This window comes from Ambystoma mexicanum, chromosome 11 (genome assembly GCF_040938575.1).
Source record: "Ambystoma mexicanum isolate Mex_15411 chromosome 11, UKY_AmexF1_1, whole genome shotgun sequence".
Classification (NCBI taxonomy): Eukaryota; Metazoa; Chordata; class Amphibia; order Caudata; family Ambystomatidae; genus Ambystoma; species Ambystoma mexicanum.
In genome coordinates this window covers 32,113,495-32,139,864 of record NC_090934.1, presented here as the reverse complement: position 1 = coordinate 32,139,864, position 26,370 = coordinate 32,113,495, and the positions used below count along the sequence as shown (strand labels likewise).

The 26,370-nt window shown below is 45.4% G+C and overlaps 1 protein-coding gene across 2 annotated transcripts in view; it reads right to left on the bottom strand.

Annotated features, from left to right (window-relative positions):
* The window catches only part of BSDC1 (BSD domain containing 1), a 217,421-nt gene that overhangs the window by 156,060 nt on the left and 34,991 nt on the right, over window positions 1-26,370 (bottom strand). For both annotated transcript variants that reach the window (XM_069622470.1, XM_069622471.1), the window contains exons 4-6: window positions 25,350-25,517; window positions 24,838-24,892; window positions 19,768-19,883 (exon numbers count right to left, since the gene is read on the bottom strand). In XM_069622470.1, coding sequence (XP_069478571.1) covers window positions 19,768-19,883; window positions 24,838-24,892; window positions 25,350-25,517 — 339 coding nt within the window. The remainder of the gene's footprint in view (window positions 1-19,767; window positions 19,884-24,837; window positions 24,893-25,349; window positions 25,518-26,370) is intronic.

Genomic DNA, 26,370 nt, shown 5'->3' with positions numbered 1-26,370 from the left:
ATTACTCGTCTTGTCTAAAGATAACATTCTGCCACTGTTCAGAATAATTCTGCCTTTCTTTCCTAGTCTATGCTGGTTACACCTTATTTAAGAATTCACCTGCCATTTAAAACTGTCTGCAATTAGTGCAGTTCTTACTGAATTGTGTGTGTTACTACATAGAGTGTATATATTTAGCATTCTCTGAATAAGTCGTTCCATGTACAAAGTGTTATTATTTATATGTGTATACCGTTGGTAGAGATAGCAACCTTATTTTATATAACAAAGCTGTGTTATCACCCAACAGTGTGTAGACATGCCTTTGTGGGGGCTTTGGCGAAACACTGTACTTAAGAAGCTGCCTGCATCACCTCCTGAAAGGTTAAGGCTGGCCTGCTCATCCATAGCTACCACATTGAGAGGTCTGCTGGGGTTGTTCTGTGCCTTTAACCTACCATATAGGAGGCAGAAGCAACGATACTCCCCCCTCCAGTCCTTAAACATGCAATTTGTGAGACACGAGGCCAGTAAAAAGAGTTCAGAAGCATATGCTGGGGTGGTCAGCAAAGGTCACAATGAGAAAGATGGGTTCACGTTGTGCGTGCCATATTGGTGACCGAGTGAGCGGTGGAATTTTATATGCATCTAGCATAGTTAATGTGAATGGATCTGTGTTACTTTATTGATTCTTTGTGTTTAAGTTGATACATTTTAGATTTCCCGCGCGCAGCAAGATAAATATCAAATCGTCTGTAAAATACAATATGGATATGGTGTGCCACGAAGCACCTAGAAACTGGGCAAGAAGCTTCATAATGCGCATGCGAGAAAGGCGATTTGTCATGAAGGAACCACTGTGAAGGGGACGCAGTAGTTTTAAAACATGCATGTACCAACATACATACATGGGGGTCTCAAGGGATACATGTTGAAGACAGTTTGGGGTACATGGGGAATGTACAGATCTGTATGCCATGTGTTGTTCTAGTTTGGCCAAGCCTTGCAGTCAGGGTTTGCGAGGTAAACTGTGTGTGACTGGGAAAAACATTATTTCTTCAAGGTTGGAATTTGGGGGAAGGCAACACCATTACCAGATGGTCCATTACAGCTAAACTGGGTTTATAGGACTTGGCAGGATTGTGGAAAGGAGATGCAATCTTTTTAAGTGCATGGGAGGTTTTATTTATTGGCCAGGAGAATTCGGTCATCTGTTCGCAGCTGAGTAATACACCTGGGGCGAAGCGACACCTAAGGGCAATTGACCGTTACTTTATGGATTTCAATAATTTGCTCAGATTGCGACTGGAGGCAATGTGTGATGAATTGGTAGTCGTTTAGATTATGGTGAAACAAGGATGGCAGCAAATTTGGGCGGGTGAGAATTATCATCAGTTCAAAGGAAACTTGTTTATTCTCCCTCTCCCCATATTGTTTGAAGTTTCCTTGTAAACCAAGTGCAATCATGTCTGGGGTTAGCAGGCCCCAGGCTAGGTGAAACTTGTAATGAAGCGTGGACATGTTCATCTCACAACAGCTGGAGACGTCAATCTGGGTCTTTGACAGTTTGTCTGCAAGAGACCTGCAAGAGACCTGGTTGCTGAACCCATCGGCTCTCGATGGCTTCACAGTGACGATATCACCAGCATTGAAAGGCCTGTTAGGTAGACCATCATCGGGTCTTTTAACTGCCTTCAAAACAGGAACAGGTCTGAGTGAACCCATAAAGTGGAAAGAGTCCTATGAAATGCTGGTCATTCTGACCTCGCGGCCAGAATTGAATGACAAGAACCAAAATGGTCTGCGAAATCCCTTGGCTATAGCTAATTGCTATTGGAATCCACAGCGGATGTCGATAAAAACATTCTGTTCCAACATGAGTGCAATGATAGACCAGCTTTACGTTGAATTTTACAAAATTGAGCTTATCATCTGTGGTGATTTCAACGCCAAATGCTCGGTGACGGCGGTCGACCAACAAAGACCCGTCCAACCACTGGGAGGCTCTGATCGTACCATCGAGAGAGGCAAGGCGTGGAACGAGTTATTGCCTCAAGAAACATCCAAAACGCCGCCTCCTTGTTCCCAAACCAAGTGAACATACCGACATGGGAGCGTGATTCTTCAAAAGCAACTCTTGATTATATTTTTGTCTCTAATGGGTTGATTCAAGACCGGATGGGCTTCGAGGTGCAAAAAACGGTGCACAGTGATCATAACTTATTGATGTGTACATGGCAAACAGGAATTTTGAAGCCAAGCTCTTACGATCTGGCCATTGAAACAAATCTCCAACAGACCCGGCTACGATTGACTGAACAAGATATCGTGCAAATTAAACAGGCCTGGGAGCAGAGGGTCAACGGCGACGTCTTGAACGCAACGAAGGATAGACCGAACTACCTGCCTCTACTATTGTCATTCCAAGTAAGGGGCAAGAAGAAATTAACGAAACCTGAGCATACGAACCATACCTATGACAAAGACTTGGTTGTGAAAAGAAAGGTGGGCCGCAGATTGAAAAGAATAGCGAAGAAATCAAATGCCCCTGAGGATTGGGAAAAATGGCAACTGGAAATGAAAAGCTATAACACCTGGCGCAAACCACGCAGAGCAGCTCAATATCAAAACGATGCCGAGAACATGATGAGCAAACTTCAAACACAAAAATCCAACAAATTTTGGACTCTGATAAAAGCAAAGAATAGCCCTCAAAGTGCAGCCCAGTGTAATGCCGTGGCGGAAGTAAGGTGGATCAACTATTTTACAATGAAATTCGAAGGCGTAAATCAAGGCCCAGCAATGATCAACCAGGTTTTCAACACACCCTGGGAAGACCTCTCGAATGCAGAAAACATCGAAGCAGCCATAAGGAAACTTAAAACATTGAGAGCCCCAGGTCCTGATGGGTTGACGAATGTGGACTTAAAAATGTTCCCAACACAATGGTCGGAAATGATCAGCAAGATTTTCGTCGAATGCGGTAGAACAAAGAGGATCCCCGAGTCATGGCAGAAAGCGGTGATAGTCCCGATTTACAAAAAAGGAGCTAGAAACGAACCGGAGAACTACAGGCCAATAGCCCTATTGGACATAATAGGGATAAATCTATGCAACCCTCCTGCTAGCTCGCTTCAGAATTTGGGAAAAAGAAGGCCCTTCAAAAGACCATCAACAAACTGGCTTTCAAAAAAATGGCTGTACAACAATCAACCTAATGATAATAAACATCTTGAAAGCCAAAGTCAAAGAAGGTGCACCAAAGATCTACGTGGCTTTTGTTGACCTTTCGAAAGCTTTTGATAGGATCAACAGGAACAGATTGTGGTTGAAACTTCAAGGTTGGAATTGTCCGAAAAAAATACTCGACCCCATAAAAGCTCTTCACTCGCACACAAAAATCTGAGTTAAACTAAACCTCCAAGGCGCACTTTCCGAGGAGATAGTGGTGAACAGAGGGGTCAAGCAGGGGTGCCCTTTGGCCCCGGCCTTGTTCATAGCGTTTCTAGGCGATTACCAGCTCTCTGAAAGTAAAATAAGAGCTTTTCCTCCAAAAATCAGGAAAATGGAAATTCCACGTCTTCTGTATGCCGATGACGTCATCTAAATAGATCAGACCAAAGTGGGGCTTCAAAGAAAACTAGCAAACCTGGAGAAATACATCGCTGAAAACCAATTGGAGATAAATAAAACAACAACCAAAATTTTGGGAATTGAAAAAGTAACCAACAAAGCAACGAAAAAACTAAATTGGTTTCTCGACAAGACCAAAATTGAAATTGACAAAAATATCAAATATCTAGGGGTCCAGATGGACAGTTCAAGAACAGACATGAGTGCGCAAAACCAACTGTGGGAAAAAGTGAGATGTCTAACCTCCCAGACAAGAGCGGTTGACTCCAAGTTTGGAAAGGTCTCCTTAGTACCAGCGATAACCTTCTACAAGGCTAAAGTTATTCCCGCGATGACATATGGAATGGAAGCCTCTCTGTATATACCACGCCATCTCTGGAGCAAACTAGAGGGCTATGTTTGGAAAACACTTTTGGGCCTTCCGAAATCAACTGGCATGCCGGCCATTAGGAGAGAGCTGGGGCTAGTCTCACTAGCGTCGATGGTAGATCAAAGCGCCATGAGACTGTACAGGAGAATAATCATGTTGGATACTTTACCCATTTTTAACTTCATGAAGAAGGAAATCGAAACAGGCAATTGTGAGGTTTTCAAAAAATGGGTCAAGGCCAGAAAGGCCGATCTAGCACTAATAGCATGCACAGAAGTAGAGCTGAAGGAAAACCCAGATCGAATCAAAAGAAAAATGGAAGAGATGGACTGGATCCTGACAATAGAGAAAGCGGTGGGGAACAAACTCTTAAGCCACCTGCCACCGGCTTTTAATAAACTGAGAACACTGATGATCTACTGCCAAAAATTTCCAGACAAGAAGATGAGAATATATGCTATGAAAGCGAGATTGAACCTTTTGTTGACCCGAGATATCATAGCAACTCGAGGAACCACAACCGGCAAGAGATGTTGCCTATGTAAGGAGGATTTATCTGTTGAAACACTTAAACACATGGTGAGTGACTGTTCTAAAACCAACGCAAACAGAAACATCTACCTCCCATCGCTGGTGGAAAACCTATGGATACGATTTGTGGAACAGACTGATCTCTGGCGAAAAAACAAGATGGACCATTGCACTGGTCAAACTACTCGAACTCGCATTCGAACAGATAAATCGCCAAGGGCCCAAGGGTGGTGTGGCGTAGGGCGTCAATTTCAAAGGCTATGTCTTAGTTCCTTGTTCTCATATAACAGCCACGGCTACATACCAGTTAGTGTGGGATGTTTATGTAGTTGGTGAAGCTTTATCTCTTTTCTTTCGCTGAAGATGAGGCGAAATTTTGATAAAACTTATTGTAAATAAGTAAAAGTTCAAATAAATAAAATATATATATATATATATATATATATATATATACACAGCAGTGTCTACATAACTACTCCAGCCAGTTTTATTATTCTTAGGGTATTTATTGAGGAAGCAACAGAGTGCTTTACCCATCACAGGGGGAAGGGCACATTGAAAGAAGCAGATACAAGGCAGCGGGGAACTAACAACGGGGGAAGAGGAGGGGAAGGACAGGAAATTTGGCAGCAAACGTTCTTCAAGCAACAAGGAGAGGAAACGGCGTGGAGCAAATCACTCAGTCTCTGGTTGGGTGGGGAGAGGAGGGTGTGGGGTTCCATGCGTTTGGGAGAGGCATTCCTTGAAGAGGAGGGACTGGAGTTCCTTCCTGAAATGTAAAACCGAGGGGAAGGGCCTGATGTTGATGGGGAGGAGGTTCATGAGTTTGGGGCCGTAGACCGAAACGCTGGTCTTCTGTGTCTTTCATTCCTGCACCGGCAGAGTTCAAGTCTGCACGTGTCCTTACGTCTAGCGGATTGTAGGCCTCTGGTGAGGAGTTTCTCAGTAAGGTAGCTTCGGGTCTTCAGAGAGACAGCCTTGTAGGTGATGAAGCAGGTTTGATGAGGATACATGCTTGCAGTGGGGCCCAGCGTAGTTCGATGAGGGTCGGGATAAGGTGGTCGAATTTGTGGAGGCTTTGATCGTCATGCTGCACCATTCGAACACATCACAAGGGTGCCAGGGTAGTCATCAGAAGGCCTTCCAAAGGGGATTGCCACGATTGAGATGGAAGGAGCAAATCTTGGACAGCCGATCTGAAGTTGTTTTCTAGGATGAAGGGCTTGATTTTGCGCTGGAGAGAATGTTGGTTCCACACCGTTTGTATTTTAGTATTTAGTATTTTAGTATTTTATTTATTTCTATAGCGCACCAGGCCCAGGGGGTGTCTTCCAAGTGCTGTTTGAAGGAGAGGTGTCAATATCGAACCCAAGAGATTTGGCACAGGTGACCACTGGGTGGTTTACTGCCAATTAGAGCAACAGGCGTAGAGACTTCACTAGGCTTGCCAAGCAGGCCCGATTTCTGTTCTCGGGTTCTATTCATTCACCCCTCACTATTTGCATGTGCATTGCACACCCCCACAGCCCAGGTAGTGTGGGTGATGCAAGAGATGGATGTTGCTTCAGATATCAATAGCGATGGTCCTCATGGGGCCCTCTGAAGCCTCAAGATGCACCTACAATGACTCCACCCACCCCCATAAGACTACCCAACCACCTAATGTGATAAACAAGAACATGGGTTCTATGTTCTAGTACATCTGCAACTTCTAACCCTTGCATTTTGGTCCACTGCACGGGTACCTACACAATAAGTCGACAAATATTCAACAGCATGTGGATCTCTGGAGGGTGACACGAGATACACGTTGGGGATCAGTGCGCAATATAAAAACACACACAATAATGAAAGTTGTTTACAAACTTTTTCAAATAAACCCTATAAAAGCATCCACAGGGGCAGTGGATGTCACTTTGGTGTGGAAAGGCCATTTCTTCTTGGTCTTAGGATCCCTTCACAGGGACGGTTCGCCATTCGGTCTTTTGTTCTGGGTTCAACACCTCTGAAATACCCATTGGTCTCAAAAACCCAAAGAAGCCTCAGGATTAGCAGTTGTTGGCCAAGTGTGGTTTTGTGTTGGTTGTGGAATTGCCAATGACACCAGATCGCGTCTATAGCTATAGGGTAGCCTTACGCTTGCCTCGCTTGTTCAAGGTAGTTTAGGTCGGCGTTCTGCAAGCTCTGGCCCGCAGACCAATAAGACTTTCACCCAGCTGCCTTGGCTTCTCTCCACCTTCAGTTCCTCTGACTCCACCCATCTCCTAACCTTACAGCCAACTGCTTTATCCACCCACCCGCTCCTGATGGCACTAGTGCTCTTCCTCCTCTCTGGTTGCCTTCCTTCCTCACAGTCTCTACCTTTAACTGGTCTTCACTGCCTCATTTATCGTGATGGTTTTCTAGTCTTCCTCCACTCCTCCTAATTTCTCTACTCTTTACTGCAGATTATGCGTTTCTCAAATGTTCCCTCTACCCACTCCAATCTTGCACACCCCTCCAAACTCCCTCGCCAAACCCAAGTTTGGCCTGCTTTTATATCCTGACCCATGGGTTGAAGTGTTGCTAAGTGGTGGCTCAGGCACAGCTTCAGAAGCTCAAGGATTGGCCTCAAGGATTGACTTGTAACATTTCCCTGCCCCCACTCTAGTTCTAGTCGAAGAATCCCTAATCACAAACACATTTTTTGACATGGTGAAAAAACAACAACACAGCCGACGCGCGTTTCAACCTTAGTCCCTAGACCCCGTCTAAGAAGCTCAGGCCGAACTCGGCACCGTCTGGCTATCCAGCCACCCTGACGCCCTTACCTGGGAGGATCAGCCCTCAACTTTTTCAGAAGTCACCTTCAAACTTAATTGGCCTTGAAAAAGACTAAGGTTGAAACGCGCGTCGGCTGTGTTGTTGTTTTTTCACCATGTCAAAAAATTGTCATTCATTAATACAATGATGTTCTTTTTGGTGCCAACCAACCAAGAAATAAACAAAGCTTGTAATGACGAAACAATAAGACGTAATCATTGATTCTACGAACTCGCACAAACTGGGACACTATGGACTAACATATCCAACCAGCGCCAAACCGATCCATGGATTTGTCATCCCCACAAAGCATCTAACCAAACAGGAACCTTGGAGTTGGTCCCTAGACAAACCAGGATTAATGCTGCAGGTAGATCTAGTAAAAAGCAACAAGCAGGTGCGCAGGAGAGAGGGAGTCCCGACAACTTAACTCCAACCATTGCTAAACCTTTCTAAACCCACTTTGCAACCTCAAAAAATGGAACTTTGTCTCAGTCAGCTCTTAATTATTTGGGCGGGCATTATTATACTAATCTGGTTTCTTGCAAGCATACTATAGCATTATTAGGGTAATTAGCTCAAAAAAGGTTTAATTTGTATGTGGAAATCTAGAGACACTCTGAACTCCAAGGTGTGAGCCTCGAACCTCGTCGAGTGAGACTTAAAATGTCTGCTGTATGAGATGGAACCTGGCAATAGTTTGGGTACTATAATATTTATTTGCTTGGGGATATTTTAAGTGCTCCACTCACTCACCAGCCTCAGAGCACTACATGCTCAAAACCACAAACTAAATTGCATCTAGGCACAAGTACTGTGTTAACAATAAATGTAGTTGTGAAGCAGCAGTCAACAGAGGAAGAGGTCTAAGAGCAAGAGCTACCTTGTCCGCTGCCTTGCTAGGGCCAAAAGAATTTGGATGTTCGGAGGAAGGGTATTCCATAAGCAATAGCCTTGAACAGGAACGCTCCCATCACCTCTCTGCTTACAAGGAGAGCAAGTGACAGTCAATAGACACCGATTACAGGAACAGGGATTCCTGTTCTGCTTACACCCAGAAGTGACAGTGAAGAGACACTGTTACAGGAATAGGGATTCCCTCTCTGCTTACACCTTACACATAGAGCAGGAGACACTGGTTAGAGAAACAGGGATTTCCTCTCTGCTTACACATAGACCAAGTGACATACAAAAGACACTAGTTAGAGGAACAGGGGTTGGGGGCTGGGGGGGGGGGGGTCGAGTGAGAGGGTACAACTTTACTGTTAAGTGACACTCTTCACTCAGCTTAGGAAACGATACGAAGTAATTATTTAAGCATAACAGTATAAACAAGGACCTCCAGCTATAAAACTGCTTCCATGTACATCTCAATCCAGCAACAAACTTGGAATCTTAGATGAACATAAACAGGTACATCACAATCATATATAAATGTTGCTTCTTTAGGTAGCATGTATGGGTTCCCTATCTGACTAAGCTACTGTGAACTGCACCTGTGACATACCTATAACAATGCACTGATAAACTATAAGTTAACAAAGCATTTATGTAAATATAAACTTCTCTGTAAAGTGATAGAATCTTAAAGATTCAACTATATAACATCCCCCTCCTTTCTTCTTCATTCCATTTACTGTTTAAGCTTCCTCACCATAGCAACACGATTCAGATTCCATACTTGTCCTCCAGTTACCCGTATCGCACCTGGTAAAACAGACACCACTCTCACAGGATCAGAATAGAGAGGTTCTCCCTTCTTCTTTAAAACACCTTTCTTTATTCTGACTAGATCTCCACGTTTAATACTTAAAGGTTTCTTTTCACTCCTCGCATTCACCCGTTCCATCCACTTCTTCTTTCCTTTCATTTCTCTTCTCACACCATCCATTACATACTCACTCTCTCTACTTCTAGCCAGCCAAGGTGGGCTAACCACTGTATTGGGTTTACGACCTCTCATCAGTTTGAAAGGTGATATGCCTGTAACAGAGTGTGGTGACATGCAAAGACCGAATATCCTGTCCTGAAAGGCAACCTTCTTATCACAACCTGTCTCATTCGCCATTCAAATGCTTTCCATAATACACCTATTCATTCTCTCTACACAACCATTCGACTCTGGATGATACAACGATGTCCTCTTGTGATTGATTCCACACACTCTCAAATATCTCTTGAAACATTCACTGGTAAATTGCGGTCCATTATCCATCACACCTTCGGGAACACCATCCCTTGAAACTATTTTCTGCATAAATTTCACCATAGCTTCCCCTCGATGTGTCTCTAACCACATCGAATTCACAGCACCGTGAAAATAAGTCTACGATTACTACAACAAATTTTACTCGTCCACATCCCAACTCGACCGGACCCAAGATATCCATGGCAACATCCTTCCATACTCCATTAGGTACCTTAACTTCCACCGTTGGTTGTTGTTTGGCAATCTCTCCTTTTCCATCTTTCCTGCACATAACAAATTCCAATAGCCTTCTCGAATCCTGGCCACCAGTAATCATTTCTTAAGACTCCCTTTGTTTTGGTGATGCCTATGTGTCCCACATGTGCTAGATCAACAACCCTATTGCGCAAAGACTTCGGTACAACAGCCCGCTCCCATCTGAATAAAATACTATCCACCACACAGAGTTCATTCCTTACTTCCCAAAATGGTTCTGTACCATTCTCTATTTCCGCTTTTCTGGGCCATACACCTGACTGAACATATGTTTTCACCAATGTTAACTTTTCATCCTTGCACAACTCATCCAGCCATCTACGTTCCGTGGAATGGAGCGGCCGCTTCAGGCAATGCTGGCTGCTGGAGGTCCTCCGACAACGCAGATCCTCGTCGCCAATGTGCCACTCTTCAGTCAGCCATCTATGTTGACAAACACCATTTCCATTTCATTACTCTCAAAGCTCGATTCCACTCCTTCCTCACTTCTTAATCTTGACAATCTGCCAACACATTTTCTTTTCCAGGTATCACCTTGACTGAAAATTCGTGACCTTGCATTCGAGTAATCCAACCCGCAACTCTTCTGGAAACCTTATCCAAACCTTTGTTTTCTAGGATTTCTTTTAATGGTTTATGATCCGTACACAACACAACATGCGTGCCCCAAATAAAATTCCTAAATCTATGGCCCAATGGCACGCTAACACCTCCTTTTCCAGTACAGAGTAGCGATATTCTGCCCCTCTCCGGCCTCGCGACGCATGAGCTACGATGTGCTCCTTCCCTTCATCATCCACTTGGGATAACACTGCACCAATCCCCATCTCAGACGCATCAACTGTAAGTTTACTTTGGCGACATGTATTAAAATGTCCTAATGGTTGGGCTAAGTTTATTTCCTACTTAAAATTCTTAAATTCCTTCTCACATTCAAGATTCCAAACAAAATCACATCCTTTCTTTAACATTTTTCTTAACTCAATCACCTTTTCGAAATAATTCCGTACAAACTTCTGATAGAATTCGGTCATTCCCAAAAATAACCTTAACTGGGCTTCATTCTCTGGACTCTTAATTTTTCTTATGGCATCCGCAAGGCTTTCCTTTGGTCTTACCCCTTCGGCTGTTATCTCATGTCCTAATTATTCAACTTTCTCAACACCCAACTTACATTTCTCCTCTTTCAGTCCAATTCCATTATGTTTTGAGTACTCTATCCAAAATTCAGTCATGCTCCTCGACACTTTTCCCCACATACTAACACATCATCCTGGAAACAGTACACACCGTCAATGTGACCCAAAAGTCTATGCATAATCTTTTGAAAAACAGCTGAAGCAGACACTAGACCAAATGGCATACGCCTGAATTGGAGAACTCCTTCATGCGATATAAAACCTGTCAATTTGCGGCATCACTCCTCTAGTTTTACTTGGTGGTATGCAGATGCCATATCCAACTTAGAAAAAATTCTGCCCTGACCAATCCTCGATAGCATTTTTGCCATGTTGGGTAACGGATGCCGGTCCACCATCACACATTTATTTAGTTGTCGTAGATCCACACACAATCGAAGATCCCCTGAACTCTTTTTCACTACCACTAATGACGATACCCAATCTACACCTCCTGCTTTTTCAATAACACCATCAGACAATATCTTGGAAAGCTCCTCTTTAACCCTTTCTCTTACTGCCAGTGGCACAGGCCTTAGCTTTGCCGCTACAGGCATGCTTCCTTTTCTCAACACGATTTGATGTTGGATACCTTTAATTTTTCCAATCCCTTTCTTGAAAACTTTGGGGTGTTTGCTTATGATAGAATCACTAACTTGCAAAACCTGCTCACATGCGTTTGGGTCAAGTTTGATTTTAAGTTTCTTTTGTTCCCTCCCCCCCAACAAAGTGAGACCTTTCTTAGCAACATATATTTTTCCTTCACACATTTGATTCTTAAATTCAAACTTATTTATGCTATATCCCAACAACTCAATGGGCTCTTGGTTATAAACTCCTGGACTGATGTCAGGTTTGCTCAGATTGCGAATGTCACCCTTCACCTCCTTTTCATATACATCCTTTGACATTAAGGTAATCTTTGACCCTGAATCAGCCATCATACGCACTTGCCTCCCATTTACTGTAATATCAGCATACGGGCGTTCACATTCATCGTCCACATCACCCACAACATTAGTTATAGTGTTCACAATGACATTTTCTAAAGAAAATTCATTTTCATCATCCGAAGATTTCCTTCCTTCCTCTTCATTCACATATAGGACTTTTTTCAGGCTACTCTGGTAGTTTTGGCAGCAGTTCGCAAAATGTCTGCATCTTTTGCATTTATTACAAATCACTCTCCTCCCAGGACAAACCATAGACGCAGCAAAATTAGAATTGCTTGCACATCGGTAGCATAAACGTTCCTCCTTTTCTCCCTTCTCTCCTTTTTCTTCACTCTTCTGTTTCCATGACCTGTTATCGCCGCCTTAACTGCGACTTCTTCTCTTTCTCTTTACCCTTTTTTCTTTTTCTTATGCTCATTGACGTTTACAATATCCGACTTTCGCATCAGTTAACTCCTTTTTAGCCAATTTAGCAATGCATGCCAAAGAATGTTCCACCCTGCGGGTGATAACTAACACCTCATCCAAACTAGGTTCGTCCTTTAACCATATTTCTTCGCGTATGCGGTCGGCACTACAGTGCGTCATAAACTGATCACGTAAATGTTCATCATGCGAACCCTGAAATTTGCATGTGATGCTAATTGACGAAGAGCGGTGATATATTCTTCCACTGATTCACCTGGTTCCTGAATCCTCATGCGGAAATTATCTCTCTAGAGGTCAATATTAGTTTTCGGATTAAAATGTAAATCCAATCTAGCCAAAGTACTCCCCAATTCAGACATCTCGTCTCCTTCACCCACACTCGCCAACTGCGGAAGGGTTTAACAAATTCTCTGACCCTCATAGCCCAAATGATGCATCAGCACAGCAAGTTTCCTGTCAGCGGAAAATGATATTTCCCCCCGACTGCCTTTAGGTAATGCAAGAATCCTTATTTCCATTGGGCCCATTTGATTTTTTGCTGGGCCTGGAATCGCCATAAACATGGGAGGACCACTGAGGTTTGACATAGCCATTTTATACAGCTCAAATGTTCAGGGTTTATGCAAAACTCCTCTTGACAAGTGTCTTCCTCCTCACACGGTTGCTTCAATCTCCTTATTTTCTCCTTTGCAGCTTCAAATATTGTCCTTGCGCTCTTACAGCCCACTACCTCATAAGCGTTCCATATGCCGCTTGGTGCCCCACTGCAGACTCTCTGTTACAGTTCAGAATGTTTCCTTCACTGCCTTATGTTCAGCATCTGTCCTCCCGTACCTTGGTAAACTTCACCCCTCCTCTCGTAAATGGTAACCTCACTGATAGCTTGCACGTGTTGGAGAAGCCATTTTAGCTTGCGCCCGTATCAGTATGAGTACGGTAGCTCCTTCAGAGCAGGCAGCAGGGACACAACTCCTTAACAAAAAGCGTTCGCACAAGGGAGGAGGGGACTTCAGCTGCGCTCAAAGTTTCGGGAACAAGAAAACCCAAAGCAGCGCTGAAAAGGACGAGAAGGGACACGGGATCAAAGCGCAACGGACAGGGCAGGCTCAGGACTTACTTCCCGGTCGCTACTACGTTCCGCGGAACGGAACGGCCGCTTCAGGCAATGTTGCCTGCTGGAGGTCCTCGGACAACGCAGATCCTCATCGCCAATGTTAAGTGACACTCTTCAGTCATCTTAGGAAACGATATGAAGTATTTATTTAAGCATAACAGTATAAACAAGGACCTCCAGCTATAAAGCTGCTACCATGTACATCTCAATCCAGCAACAAACAAACGTGGTATCTTAGATGAACATAAACGGGTACATCACAATCATATAGAATGTTGCCTCTTTAGGTAGCATGTATGGGTTCCCTATCTGACTAAGCTACTGTGCACTGCACCTGTGACATACCTATAACAATGCACTGATAAACTATAAGTTAACAACAAAGCATTTATGTAAATATAACTTCTCTGTAAAGTGATAGAATCTTAAAGATTCAACTATATAACATTTACCAGTGTCCAGCCACAGAGAAATGGTGTCGGAAGGGTAATTTTAAGAACATATTTGAGCTTTTCTACCAATTACTAGACAGTACAAAATAGAACTGTAGTAATTGAGTAGAACTCCAAACTACACATACTCCTCCTGAGATAATCCTTTGATTTTGCTTCAGCCACATCCCCCTTTTGAAAACAATAAAATGTCCTACTTCACAACTTACAACGTTAGTCTCTGGTCAGCCCTTTGTCCGGTCTCACCAAAAATGGGGTTCCTCCCTGACAAAGTCTTTTTGGTTCTTTTGGACGTTGGAATATAAAGCTCTTCTCTGTAGGTTCTCTGGCAAACCATAGACACAGTACAAACTTTTCTGGATGGATCCATCGAGTGGATCACTAGTGGAGGAATCCCCTTGCCTTTTTTCCTACCACTACTGTCTCTCCCCATTCCGCCTCCTGGTGCGCTCTCCTCTGCCACCCCCAAAGTGCTCTCCTTCCACCACCCAATTCTCCTCTGTGGCCACCTCCCCTCTGTCCACCACCCGATGTGCTCTCCCTCGGACACCGCCCGATGCGCTCTCCCTCGGACACCGCCCGATGCGCTCTCCCTCGGACACCTCCTGAAGTGCTCTCTGTTAGGGGAAGTTTTCCTAAAGGCCTACTGGTAAGTAAGACTTTAATAAGCCATCACAGTGGTTTGTAGATCTGCAACTTTTAGTATCAGTCTACGAACTCAGGACCTTGGTAGAGTGGCAGAGCAGCCAGGCTCATCTGAAGAGGAAGATGTGATCACTTTAAATACTTTAGACTTTTATACAAGAACACTTCGGAATACTTGAGAATACACTTCAAAGGGCACTTTCGCTTTTGTGTTTGCTCACAGTTACATTTGTAGCAAAGTTAGAAAGGGAAAAGGCAATGTTATCGTAGTATCGGTTATTACGCGCACCTGCGGATTCTAACAGTTCATACCGCAATACATTTTCTCTGCAAACACATAGTAAAGTCACTTAAAGGGAGGAAAATATTTACTTAGAGTAACATTAGCTTGGTTCAAGGTTCTAGAGAGGGTTTCTTCGCCCAGTAAGTCTTTTAAGTCCTAAAATGCAACCCTAGCTAAAGGCAGTTCAGAGAGGGCTCAAAGTCTTTACAAGCAGCAGAATACAGAGAGTTCCTGTGGATTTCTTCCAGTCTCTAGTGTTATAGAAGTAGCAAGATAACAACTAACGAGAGAGATCTGTTAAGGACTTGATGAAGGGACACAAGCAGCAGCCTGAGTCGGAGGTAAGAGAGGATGACCCTGGACACCTCTAGGTGCACTCCAACACTCTGGAGCGACTTCTTGGAATCAGGTAAGCAATATCCCTTTTACCCACAGTACCTTAGGTTAGAAGAAAATGTTTGTGCTGGTTGCTCTGCGATGTTGCAGCTTAGGACCCGACCACCGGATTCCTTGGTCTGATCACGGAAAGCTTGACAATGGACGGAATTTCTCAGCAGCAGTCTCGAGGGAGGACATGGGGCACGACTTTCAGCAACTTCTTGGTTCATTCTGCGGTTTTGCCGCGGTTTCTGCAGCACCAACAAAGGACACAGATCGCCCGGTCAATCTTATTGGCTTCCTGGAGTCCCACACTGATGAGGTGGTCTGGGTGAGTTGGATTGGATCTCTGGAGTGTCCACGGTTTCGGCAAAGATTTGGATGGATTTGGCCTTTCCACCACAATGCACTTGAAATGGGCAGCAGGCCTCCTGGTATTGAGGTTCCACAGCTCTGGAAACTCCTAAGACCTCGGCAGATGGCTCAATTCAAAGTTTGCCTTGGGACGGCTGCTCCCACCAGCCAAAGGGAAAGAGTCGTCCTCTTCAGAGCTCCTCTGTCACACAGAAAACGGGGTCGAGGACAGCAGTGGTCGCTTCAGTGTTTCAAAGGGTCTGCAGGCGTCTCTGGTCATCGTCTTCTTCAGTTACTTCAGCTTCCAGTGGTCGACTTGTTTTCTCTCCAGCAGTCTCGCCTTTTATACAGTTCCAGCACACACTCCTCTGCAATCTCTATCAGCATTTTACAGAAAGTGGCATTTGGCTGTCCAATCAAGATAGCCAGTCCCCCTGTGGGAGCTGGTTCCCCACTTCCTGCTTACCCAGACACTGTGGAGCCTAGGCGGGTATACCAAAGAGTTCCTGCCAAAGGCAAAACACACACACTGAACTCCCCCCTCCCGGAATGGTAGAAGAAGGGCTAACAAAGAAGAACCACACTAGAATTGGCAAAAAAAAAAAGAAAGGAGGGTCCCAAGTTGGCAATTGGGTGCCCTTACTATGCACCACCGGGGCTATGGACATAGCCTGTGGAATAGAAACTACACAACAGTTGAAGAGCACATACACTGCCACCAGCTGTAACTAGGATATTGTCTATGTGAGTAAAAAGTCACAGGAGCAGAGGGAAGGGGGATACTAGGTATCCCTTTGGCACTCCACTGAAGGTGGTGTGTGCCAATCTCAGACTATAGAGTTGTGGGGGAGATACTAATTATATGTCTATCCTTGAGAACTGTAGTTGCTCGAGGATATAGAAAAATAATCTTAAAAGGAGGATCCTAAGGGTCCACAGCAACACTGTCCATAAGGAGCTGTGTGCTGCAGTAGTAAAAACGCAGATGCCTTTAAGAGCTATGAATCAGACAGACTCCATAGTTACAGGTAGGATACAAAGAATAAAGTTCCAAAGGACTGAGCCCACAGGAATGAATGAGAGAAAAAGGCTCCACTCATTCAGGGTTGAAAGAAAAAAGGTCCAGACGTCCAGCAAAATGTGTTGGGGGTCTCACTAGGAGAGGGGATGAAACATAAAAATGATACATCTCCCAAACACTCTCCCTCCGACCCCCCCCCAATGGGCTCTCCCTCCGACACCCCCCTCCCGATGGGCTCTCTCTCCGACACCCGCCGATGGGCTCTCCTTCCGACACACCCCAATGTGCTCTCCCTCCGACACCCCCCGATGTGCTCTCCCTCAGACACCCCCCGATGTGCTCTCCCTCAGACACCCCCCGATGTGCTCTCCCTCAGACACCCCCCGATGTGCTCTCCCTCAGACACCCCCCGATGTGCTCTCCATCGGACACCACCCGATTCTCCTCTGCGGCCATCTCCCCCTAGACACCTCCTGATGTTCTCCTCCCGACACCGGCAAACTCTCTGCTTCTTCCCCTCTTCCTTTGGCATTCTTCTCTCACTTCAGCAAAGACCCACACCACTCTACTGGTCAAGCTCTAAATAGCTTGAAGCCCCCCCTGACCCTAGATTCGGCTTGGATCGGGTGTGTGTAGATGAGCAGCCGGGTTGTGCAGGGATTTGAATTGGCTTCCCTGAATTACGATTCTTAGATCAGGTTTGATCGCGTTCCTGTATTGCTATGTGGACCGCAGCAGTGAATGTTTCCGTGCATACGTGCAAGTATTCGGCTCCCAGTAGTGGAGCTGCATCTGCTTCTCTATGTGTGGTGAAGGTTCTCTGACACTATCTTTTGGAAAGATGCAGTCAAATCCCGTCTTTCAATGCACACAGGACACTGGTTAGCAGTATTGTGTGCTTTCTCTGCACGAGCATACTGCTTTGCGGGGCAGTTTATGAGTGTACATGGGAACCACAGACCCATCCCAAGCAAATGTACATCTTTTAACGGTTTAGTAGCATTTTAATGAAACATGTGGCAGGCCTGTGCCCACTGGCAGGGACTAAGTGAGGACTAACTGAGATCCTCCCCATAGCGTACGCAAACCCTTCATTCACTAGCTCCTTCTTCACACCAGCTAAAAAGACTGGACTAGTCAATGAGCGCACTTGAACACAAGGGACCTGACCTCACGAATAATGGGACATCCCACTGACATAAATGAAATACAAAGATGGCCTTTTTCAGGTGTTGGTCTTGCAGATTTTTCAATACCTCCAAACACCAAACCCTCTAGTCTCACATATCCAGTCTATAGTTGTGCTCATAGATTCAACACATATATGCAAGATATCATTGATGCAGATCCTGTATGTATAATATAGAGTGTAAATGAGTGTACTGACCCTCTCTAAAACTACATTCATATTTGGGTGCACATGTGGGTCAAATAAGATTTTACATTGGTTTAATTTCATATTTCATTAAGTGTGTGCCCTCTTATATCTGTAGTGTGAAACAGCTCTCCAACATGTTTCGACTCAATGCCAGTCACCAGGCATTCCTTTTGGGGATTTGTATGCAAGTGGGTGGTCACCCCATGCCCGTGTGGAAAACACAGAGAAAAGCTGATAAATATAAGAGACATAGGCCACCTTACTTACAAGTTGCATGATCTGTACTTTGCATAATTACGAGAAGAGTTTACCTTCGCTACTGACTTATGTGCACGATGGTTAGTATTGGGATCATTTGCCCTAGTGTTCGCCTACTCTTGAATAATTCAGAGTGGACCTGTGGGTGACGAGACAAACTAAGCGATGCAGGTTCAACATAGAAAACATATTGAGGTCCAACTACCCCTTATTTTGACAAACAGCAGTCACTGTTGTGAGATTCTCTGTGGGGAAACCAGTATGGCGTTTAATCTTTTACCCACAGGTCCACCCTGAACGATTGAAGGTTAGGCGAACACTAGGAACAGGAACATCAAATATTAACCCTTGGATACAGTCAGCAACTGAGGTAAACCATATTCGTAATTATGTAATAACTGCAGATAATGCAACGTGTAATAATCTAGATAATGCAATGTGTAAGTAAGATGTCCTAGGTCTTCAGTGCATATATGTTTTTCCAAAACAGGCATGACATGGCCTACGATTTAAACAGACATCTCCCAGAGGAAGGCCCTTGCTTCCCCCCTAACCAGAGGCTTGCCGCTGGACTTTGTCACGGAGTGGCACTGGGCCTATAGAAAAGTACAAGGTGCAAACCGAGAACAATCATAAATAGTGCAGACTTGGCTTACAGTTTGGCATCCCCTTTTCACTATAACCACACGATTATTTTGGGGTTCCTACCATTGAATTACATTGAATTTCTGGGGAGTTCTTCAACTACCTAAATAACACCACAAACTCAAATGCTGAACGGTTTCCTGAACATTTAAGGACTCCTGCAGAAGTCACTACCTTCAAAAAAACCTCCTAAAAAGCAACTCACCTGTAACACATTAAACACATGCTTTCGCTAAACATATGTACACTTATTGAGCATTGTTGTATGGTACCCTGTACCTGGTCTCCATCCTGCTCCCCCTCTTGAGACGATAGCCTTGACTGCTTAGCCACTCTTACCCCAGGGAGATCAAGGCAATATACTGAGCACCCCTGCATCCGAGGTGTGGAGTGATCTTCCTGTACTTTAACTTGGGGTCTAGACAAATACAAACAAGTCCATCCCCCCTGTTCTGAATGCAAGCAGAAAGCACTGGTGGGGTGGGGCAGTGGGGTTCATCCCAGACTATGTTGCCTGAGACTGCACTTGGTTTCTTATTTACCCCAAAACGAGGACTGTCTGGAGATGGGAGAAATATCTGTGCAGTCATCCACTCTTCACATTGTTAGACATCCCATACACACATGAGTGGCCAGGATAAATATGCCATGTATCTGATTTGTGGCACATGGCAGGGTGCCATTCAGTTGGGCGCCTGTACCAACAGACCAACGAATAGCAGACAGGCATAAGAGGATGGGTTAGTAACGTCACCAAATACTTTCCCATGCAGGCTTTTGCCAAGTAGGCCAGATCACCATTTCTCTTCTACAGGCAGAACCAGCACACTCCACCCCAATGCCTGTGATACACTGCAGGGAAAAAGAGATGCTGTGAAGAGCAAATAGCCAGTTCATTACCATCTTGGTGTAAAGGGCGCGGATGGAAGGGCTGTTAACCAGCAACTCGGATATCTCTCCTTTCACGTCTTGCAGTCTCCACTGAGAAAGCCAGGATTCAAACAGCTCCGAAGGGCCTGAGCAACAAAAAGTCAAGGGCAACATCAGGGCTGTAGTGCGCAGACAGAAACCAAGATATACATTTCAAAGCACAAACGTCCCTGCAAGGTGGAAAGTATGCTTTGACTTAACACCCTAAGAATGCCTAACTGTCAACAACGGTGGAAACTCACAATAACATGGCCCCGGCATCCAGGAATATAGAGCAACCTGTCAACAGCAACTAGCACCCACACAGCAGCTCACCACCAGCGTCTGAAGACACTTCAATTGCCAGAGGAGACGCAGCATAGCAATGCCAGTAGCCAGATTAAACCACAGTAGACCAAAGCCACTGCTACTAATGAAAAGAAAAACATCTAATAATCTCCCCCAAACCTCCTGTGAATAAAAGGAAACGTATGCAGAGCTCCAAGGCCATCCACTGTGACCCGTAAATCTAGGTGAAGTATTAAGACTTAAAATCTCACACTCCTTGACCTTCGAGGCATTGATCTTAATTAACTGATACAATACTCCTGACATCTATATTGTGAATTTATTTATTTTGTAGAAATGTTGTTGCAAAGTGAAAATTGGAGACAAAATGTAATTTTGCTCCTAAAGAAGAGAATCAGTTCTCGAAACGCATTGAGCTCTTATTTTAAAGAACTGCTGTGAGAAATGTATTGCGTGAATATTCTTGTTAATGGCTTGTCTTTTTTTATATTGTTGTGATTTATGTATACATGAGACTTTACTGAGTTGGCCAGTCGTTCATGTGTACATTAAGCATACTAACGATGAAACACATTAAGTGAGAGTGTGTAAAGCACATTCGTGTAGAAATATCTTGGTCATAAATGTCCTGAATACACATTAATAAGACCTAAATATTGACTGAAATGTCAGTATATAGAGGCGTGCATGGGACAGGAGTGTCCAGAAGTTATGGACGCCTACTTGTTTTGTAGTTTATGTAGTGACTTCTGATGCCAGAGCCACACATTTCTCCCGTGCACGCTAAACATGCTTAAGGCTTCCTTGTTGGGAATGGAGTCCCTTGTACTTTGACCTTTACTTTTGTTATTGAGATGTGGTGTGCTTAGCCACTTTACAGTCTTTAGCACACAAAGCAACCCACACCACAACTTGCCACTAATGTACGGGGGTGGGGGGGGGGCGCAAGACAACCCACCACCATTGTCCAAGGGCACAGGCACAGCAGCCAACCCCCAGTGACTGGGCGCTATCAAAAGGTGACTGGGGCCAAGATCAACATATTCCTTTCAATTGGTTTATTAGGGTTAAACTAAACAGGATGATAGATATCAAAATAACATTGGTTCTTTGGTGTGTGTTCTCTCCTCTCTCCTCCCCCCCACCTCCCCCACTCCCTGGGATCGTATCTCTCCAGCTCTGAAATCCTTCCATTGGCTCCCAGTGAATGCACGGATTAAATTCAAAACCCTCTGCATTGTCCACAAGGCTTTCTGGGGCCTGGGTCCAAAATACCTTCAGCTATCCCTCCACAAATACCTCCCCTCTCGAGCTCTTCGGTCCTCTAACTCACTCCGGGTCAGTCGTGTCAGTCGTTTTTCAAAGAAACAAGCTGGGGGTAGATCTCTGTCTTCAGCTGGGTCCTCCCTCTGCAACAGCCTCCCTGCCACTCTAAAACTTGAGGAGAACCATCTCCGGTTCCGGAAGCACCTCAAGGCCTTCCTCTTTTCTTCTGCCTTCGCTCCCCCTCTCTGCTGCTGATCTGCTCTCTCTCTGCACCGTGCACCCAGCCACCCTCTGTCATCCTGGCCCAGGTACCTGCTCACCCTGCCACCATCCCGCACTGCCTCCGGGCCACCCCTTGCACTGGGGTCTGTATCTTTACCCATACAGCCCCCCCCTTTTTTCCTCAGACCTTCCCAGTCTGCCGTCTTAAACCTAGCACTTGCCACTGGCTGGCTGCACTACCCCTGTTTGTTGCCTTTATTATTTATTGATTTATTATTATTTATCTGTTTCTCCTTTGCTTTGCACTTTCCACTTCTCCCCCCTTCCATGCACTTTTCCCCTCCCCTTTCCCATGCACTTGCGGTTCTCAATGTTACTGGGCCTAGTAAGATCCTCGTTTTGTTCTCCCCTGTTCCCCTCCCTTGCCTTGATGCGCTATGAAACACGTGTGTACGAGCACAATAGAAATAAAATATCAATATCAACACCAGCATATAGTCTTCCCAGAAAGACTCGGGGACAGGCGGAAAGAAGTTCCTTTGGTTCTGCCTTATCGTGGGCCCCTTTTGCTTCTTCCTCTTAGCCACTCTGTGTCTGCACACTCTTGGTGTTTATGGGGAGTAGTTCTTGGTACTGGAGTAGAATTGCTTTCTCAACCTCTAACATAGTCGCCCTGTCCCACTGGTGCTTCCCTCCCGCCCTTCTTCGGGCCTTCTTAGGGCTAACTTGACCAGCCAGAACCTTCCGATCCAGACGACTGGCTAGTCTGTTGTAGTTTGTCAGCACCTCCTGGGGCTCATTACTACTCGCTTGTCCTTCTGCACCCACTGACAATCCTGCCTCTCTTTGAGGGACTGCTTCCATCTTCCTCTCTGTGAAGTTCTTCTCCCAGCTGTTACCCCCTTCTTCCTAAACACCACCTTCACATCCTTATGTCCCATTTCCTCTTCAATACCACCTTCACTTCCTGTAGACAGCATCTCCTCCATACCACCTTCACTTCCTGACCTTCCAACTCTTCAATACCACCTTAATGTACTGACATTGCCACCTTCTCGATGCCACCTTCACATGTTACCACCTCCTCATTAGCACTTCTGCCTCTGATAGTTACCACATCTTCCTCAATACTAGTGTCCCTCCTCCAAACTCGCTCACCAACAGTCGCTCCCGCTCTACTCCTCTCACCCCCCAACCTCCACTCTCCCTCACCAATTTCAAACAACCCATACTGATGGAATGAGCATCAGAGCTTGTATACAGATGGTTAGCCGCCTCTCTGTGAGGGTTTGCTGGCAGGTGTATTGCTGAATTAGGGTCAAATACCCAGAAACAGCTGTGCCTGCAGCAATCCAATACTAATCGTGTTTAATTGCTGCTCACCTCGAGAGAGGTTTTGGTGTGGTGATTCGATACAGGCTTTATATCCAAAGCAGGCCATCGATAGCTCAGCAAGCCATTCACCAGTAGATTGCCTGCAGGACCCAGGTTGAAATCCTAGCGAGGTAGGATGCTTTTAAAAAACAGAGTGACCTTCCACCATCCAGGAATTCTGCCAGAGAGGCCAAAATGTGAGGAAACAATGGGTGACTTCTCACAAAATAAAAAGGAAGCTCTAACCGTTTAGTTCCCGCCCACGTTGACTTTTCGGGGTGGGACGTTTGCGACCCTTTGGGTTTCGCGAGGTCCCAGAGTCCAGCCAGTTACCTGGGTGCACCCAGGACTAGTCGGTGGTCTCCAGGAGAATCGTGCACATTTTCGTTATTTGCTTCCACAGGCTATTTGAGCTCTGTGAAGATCCTCTGCAGGGAAATTATATATGCATTTGTAGCTCGCCTGAGGTCCCCAGGGGAGAAGCTGAGATTTTCTGTGCCCGCTTCTGCGAGCTGAATAACTCCCTGTCATAGTCTCCACAGGGTCCTCTGGAAGATCTAGGGGTATAAGGAGGGTCTAAGGTGGCGCGACTGTCCCCAGCCGCATATCGAGCGCTAAAGGATCTCCTCCATACCGCCCCCAGGGGAAATTATCCACCGACATGGACAGGCCATCGGTTCCAGTGCCCAAAATCATGAAGGGGGCTATTACAGCACATACTGCTGCCCACCATCAGTGGCTGGGCACGCACATACACCAACCCAGCACCAGTGTCTGTGAATCAACACACATCAACCCAACTCACTACCCATGTCTGGGCATGCGCGCACACTCACAAACACACAGAGTCAGGGCACACACAGAGCAACCACCGTTAATTCAAGACAACTTGCTGCTTTTGCCAAGGAGCAAAACCATGGGGCCAGGCCCATGAAGACGCAGAGTATACCAGTCAGGGTCTACAGACCATCCTTTCTGCATATACATTAACTGCAACCCAGAATCAGTTTCCAGGAATGCTCAGGGAATCCCAGGCAGGTACTGCAGACCATCCTTTCTGCATATACATTAACTGCAACCCAGAATCAGTTTCCAGGAATGCTCAGGGAATCCCAGTCTTGGCCTGCAGAGCATCCTTCCTTTCTGCATATACATTAACTGCAACCCAGAATCGGTTTCCAGGAATGCTCAGGGAATCCCACTCTGGGCCTGCAGACCATCCTTTCTGCATATACATTAACTGCAACCCAGAATCGGTTTCCAAGAATGCTCAGGGAATCCCAGTCTTGGCCTGCAGAGCATCCTTCCTTTCTGCATATACATTAACTGCAACCCAGAAACAGTTTCCAGGAATGCTCAGGGAATCCCAGTCTTGGCACCCAAACATTGGGAGCAACACGCAGCTTTCCTCCACAGACATCAAACGCAACACAGAATGTCAGAAATGCAAAGCAATCCTGCTCCAGTGACCGGAACCGCTGACAGTAACCCACCTAGAGTGCAGAGACACTCAAAGAAACAAGGAAACAATAACTTGAGACAATTAGAGCAACCTCTTATCAGTGGCCAGGGTGACAGTTGCAGCACACTGCACCAAGGCTCGATGCAAACAGCGCTCAGTGTGTACACTGAGCATTCACTGCAAACAGTGTACATCAAGCACTGTTTACAGTAGGTGTCCCCAGGATGTGTGCCAGCTCGATCAGTGCACAGAGTGACAGTCGTTGAAATAAACTGCTTAATGGACAACAATGCATGCAACTCACAATACTGGAAACATGAACACCATAGATGCTAGAGTAGAACCCTCTTTCCCACTTAACTCCACTTCACAAGCTCTCTCCCCATCCCAATGTGTAAATGAGAAGGCACACCCTGAGCTTGCCTTACCATCTGGTTCGTTGCAGTAAGTGGCCGGGTCAGACTGAAGACTGTACAGACGCGCCTGCATTAGAAAAGAAAGGAACAGAAACTGAAATTCCCAGTCTGATGGTGAGGCAGACATCATTCAGGGACATAATTAATGCCACAAAAAGGGGACACTTGGGGTAGTAGCTGTCGCAAGGAGGGGGTTTGAAATTGCTGTGAGGCCAACAGCTACGAGGATCTACTTTGGATCCTGAGGCAAATCGGTGCCACACAAACATACCTACGAGTCATTTACTTTCTGTATCTGGAAATCGTATAAAGAACCATTAGAGACATCCAGCATAAAAAGCATGGTATTGTATATAATTGACAAAAATTTCAAGTTGCATCTCACGCAAAAAGTTAGATTTGCTTCACGCTATGAACTAGCTCCTGGTGCTCTCGGGCCAGCTCCTCTCTACTAGGTGATGGCCGATACTAAGGAGCTGCTCCTGCTCATCAAATCTTACTTTGGATCCCTGGAGGGGGCCTACCTTGGTGCTGTCGTAGGGCTCTGTCGTGCCAGAAGGTGTAGCCATCAAAGTTATAACATCACAGTCAATCGTTTTGTCAGGCGAAGGGGCAAATGTGTCGGAGATGGCACCAAGGAAGTCGGAGAGGCCTTTCTTCACTTTCTCTGTCGGGCCAGCAGAGTTCTCCACCTTTAGAAAAAAAGTGAAAACAAGATGGATTTATTGAATGGTGTACAAAAGTAATTATCGATTGGCAAGGTCCCAAGTGAAAGGACAGCAAGATCATCTGTCCAACACAGAATCTATCAAGAGTACAAAACCCTCTTCAGTCGCCTTCTAGACGAAATAAAGCCACTACAGACCATACCACAAATAAAAAGACAACATCCATACTTCAAGAACGTGTAGGGGAGGATTGGTCCAAAAAGACCCCCCTTGCCTACATCCCCTACCCCGGTGAGGGCCATGGCTCATCGGGCGTCCCCTCCTTACCACCAGGGCCCAGGTGGTGGATGGCTCACCTGCTGAAAACATTGCCCAAACATATTGAATTTAGCTAGGCCTCACGAACATGTTGTCTAATAAAGATGGTGTGAGCTCGGCGCACTGCAGCGCGGCCCCCACCTTTGGAGAGTTTCAATTATCCCTGTGGCCACAGCTCCCTGGCAGATCCGCTGTGAGCCCGTTCCCACGAACAAGACGGACATGAGCTAGTGTAAGATACCAACACTGTAACATTTCACCTTCCGCAGTGTATCACTGCTCCCAACATGACCCTGCCAGCAGAGCCTGGGTGGTAAAAGAACTGTAAAATGGCCCTCGGATAAAAGCAAAAGTTCCCAAATACTAATGCCAAAACTACCTGCGAATGGGCGCTTTTTCTCCACAAACCTCTTTGATTAGAAAACCTGTAAAACGTATAGATATGACAGAATGCATGTTCACATGGCATTAGCAATGAAGCACCCACACCACTACAGTTATGTACAAATAGTAGAAGCGTCCCGGGGGTTATTTGTTATGCGTATCATTGAAAGGTTTA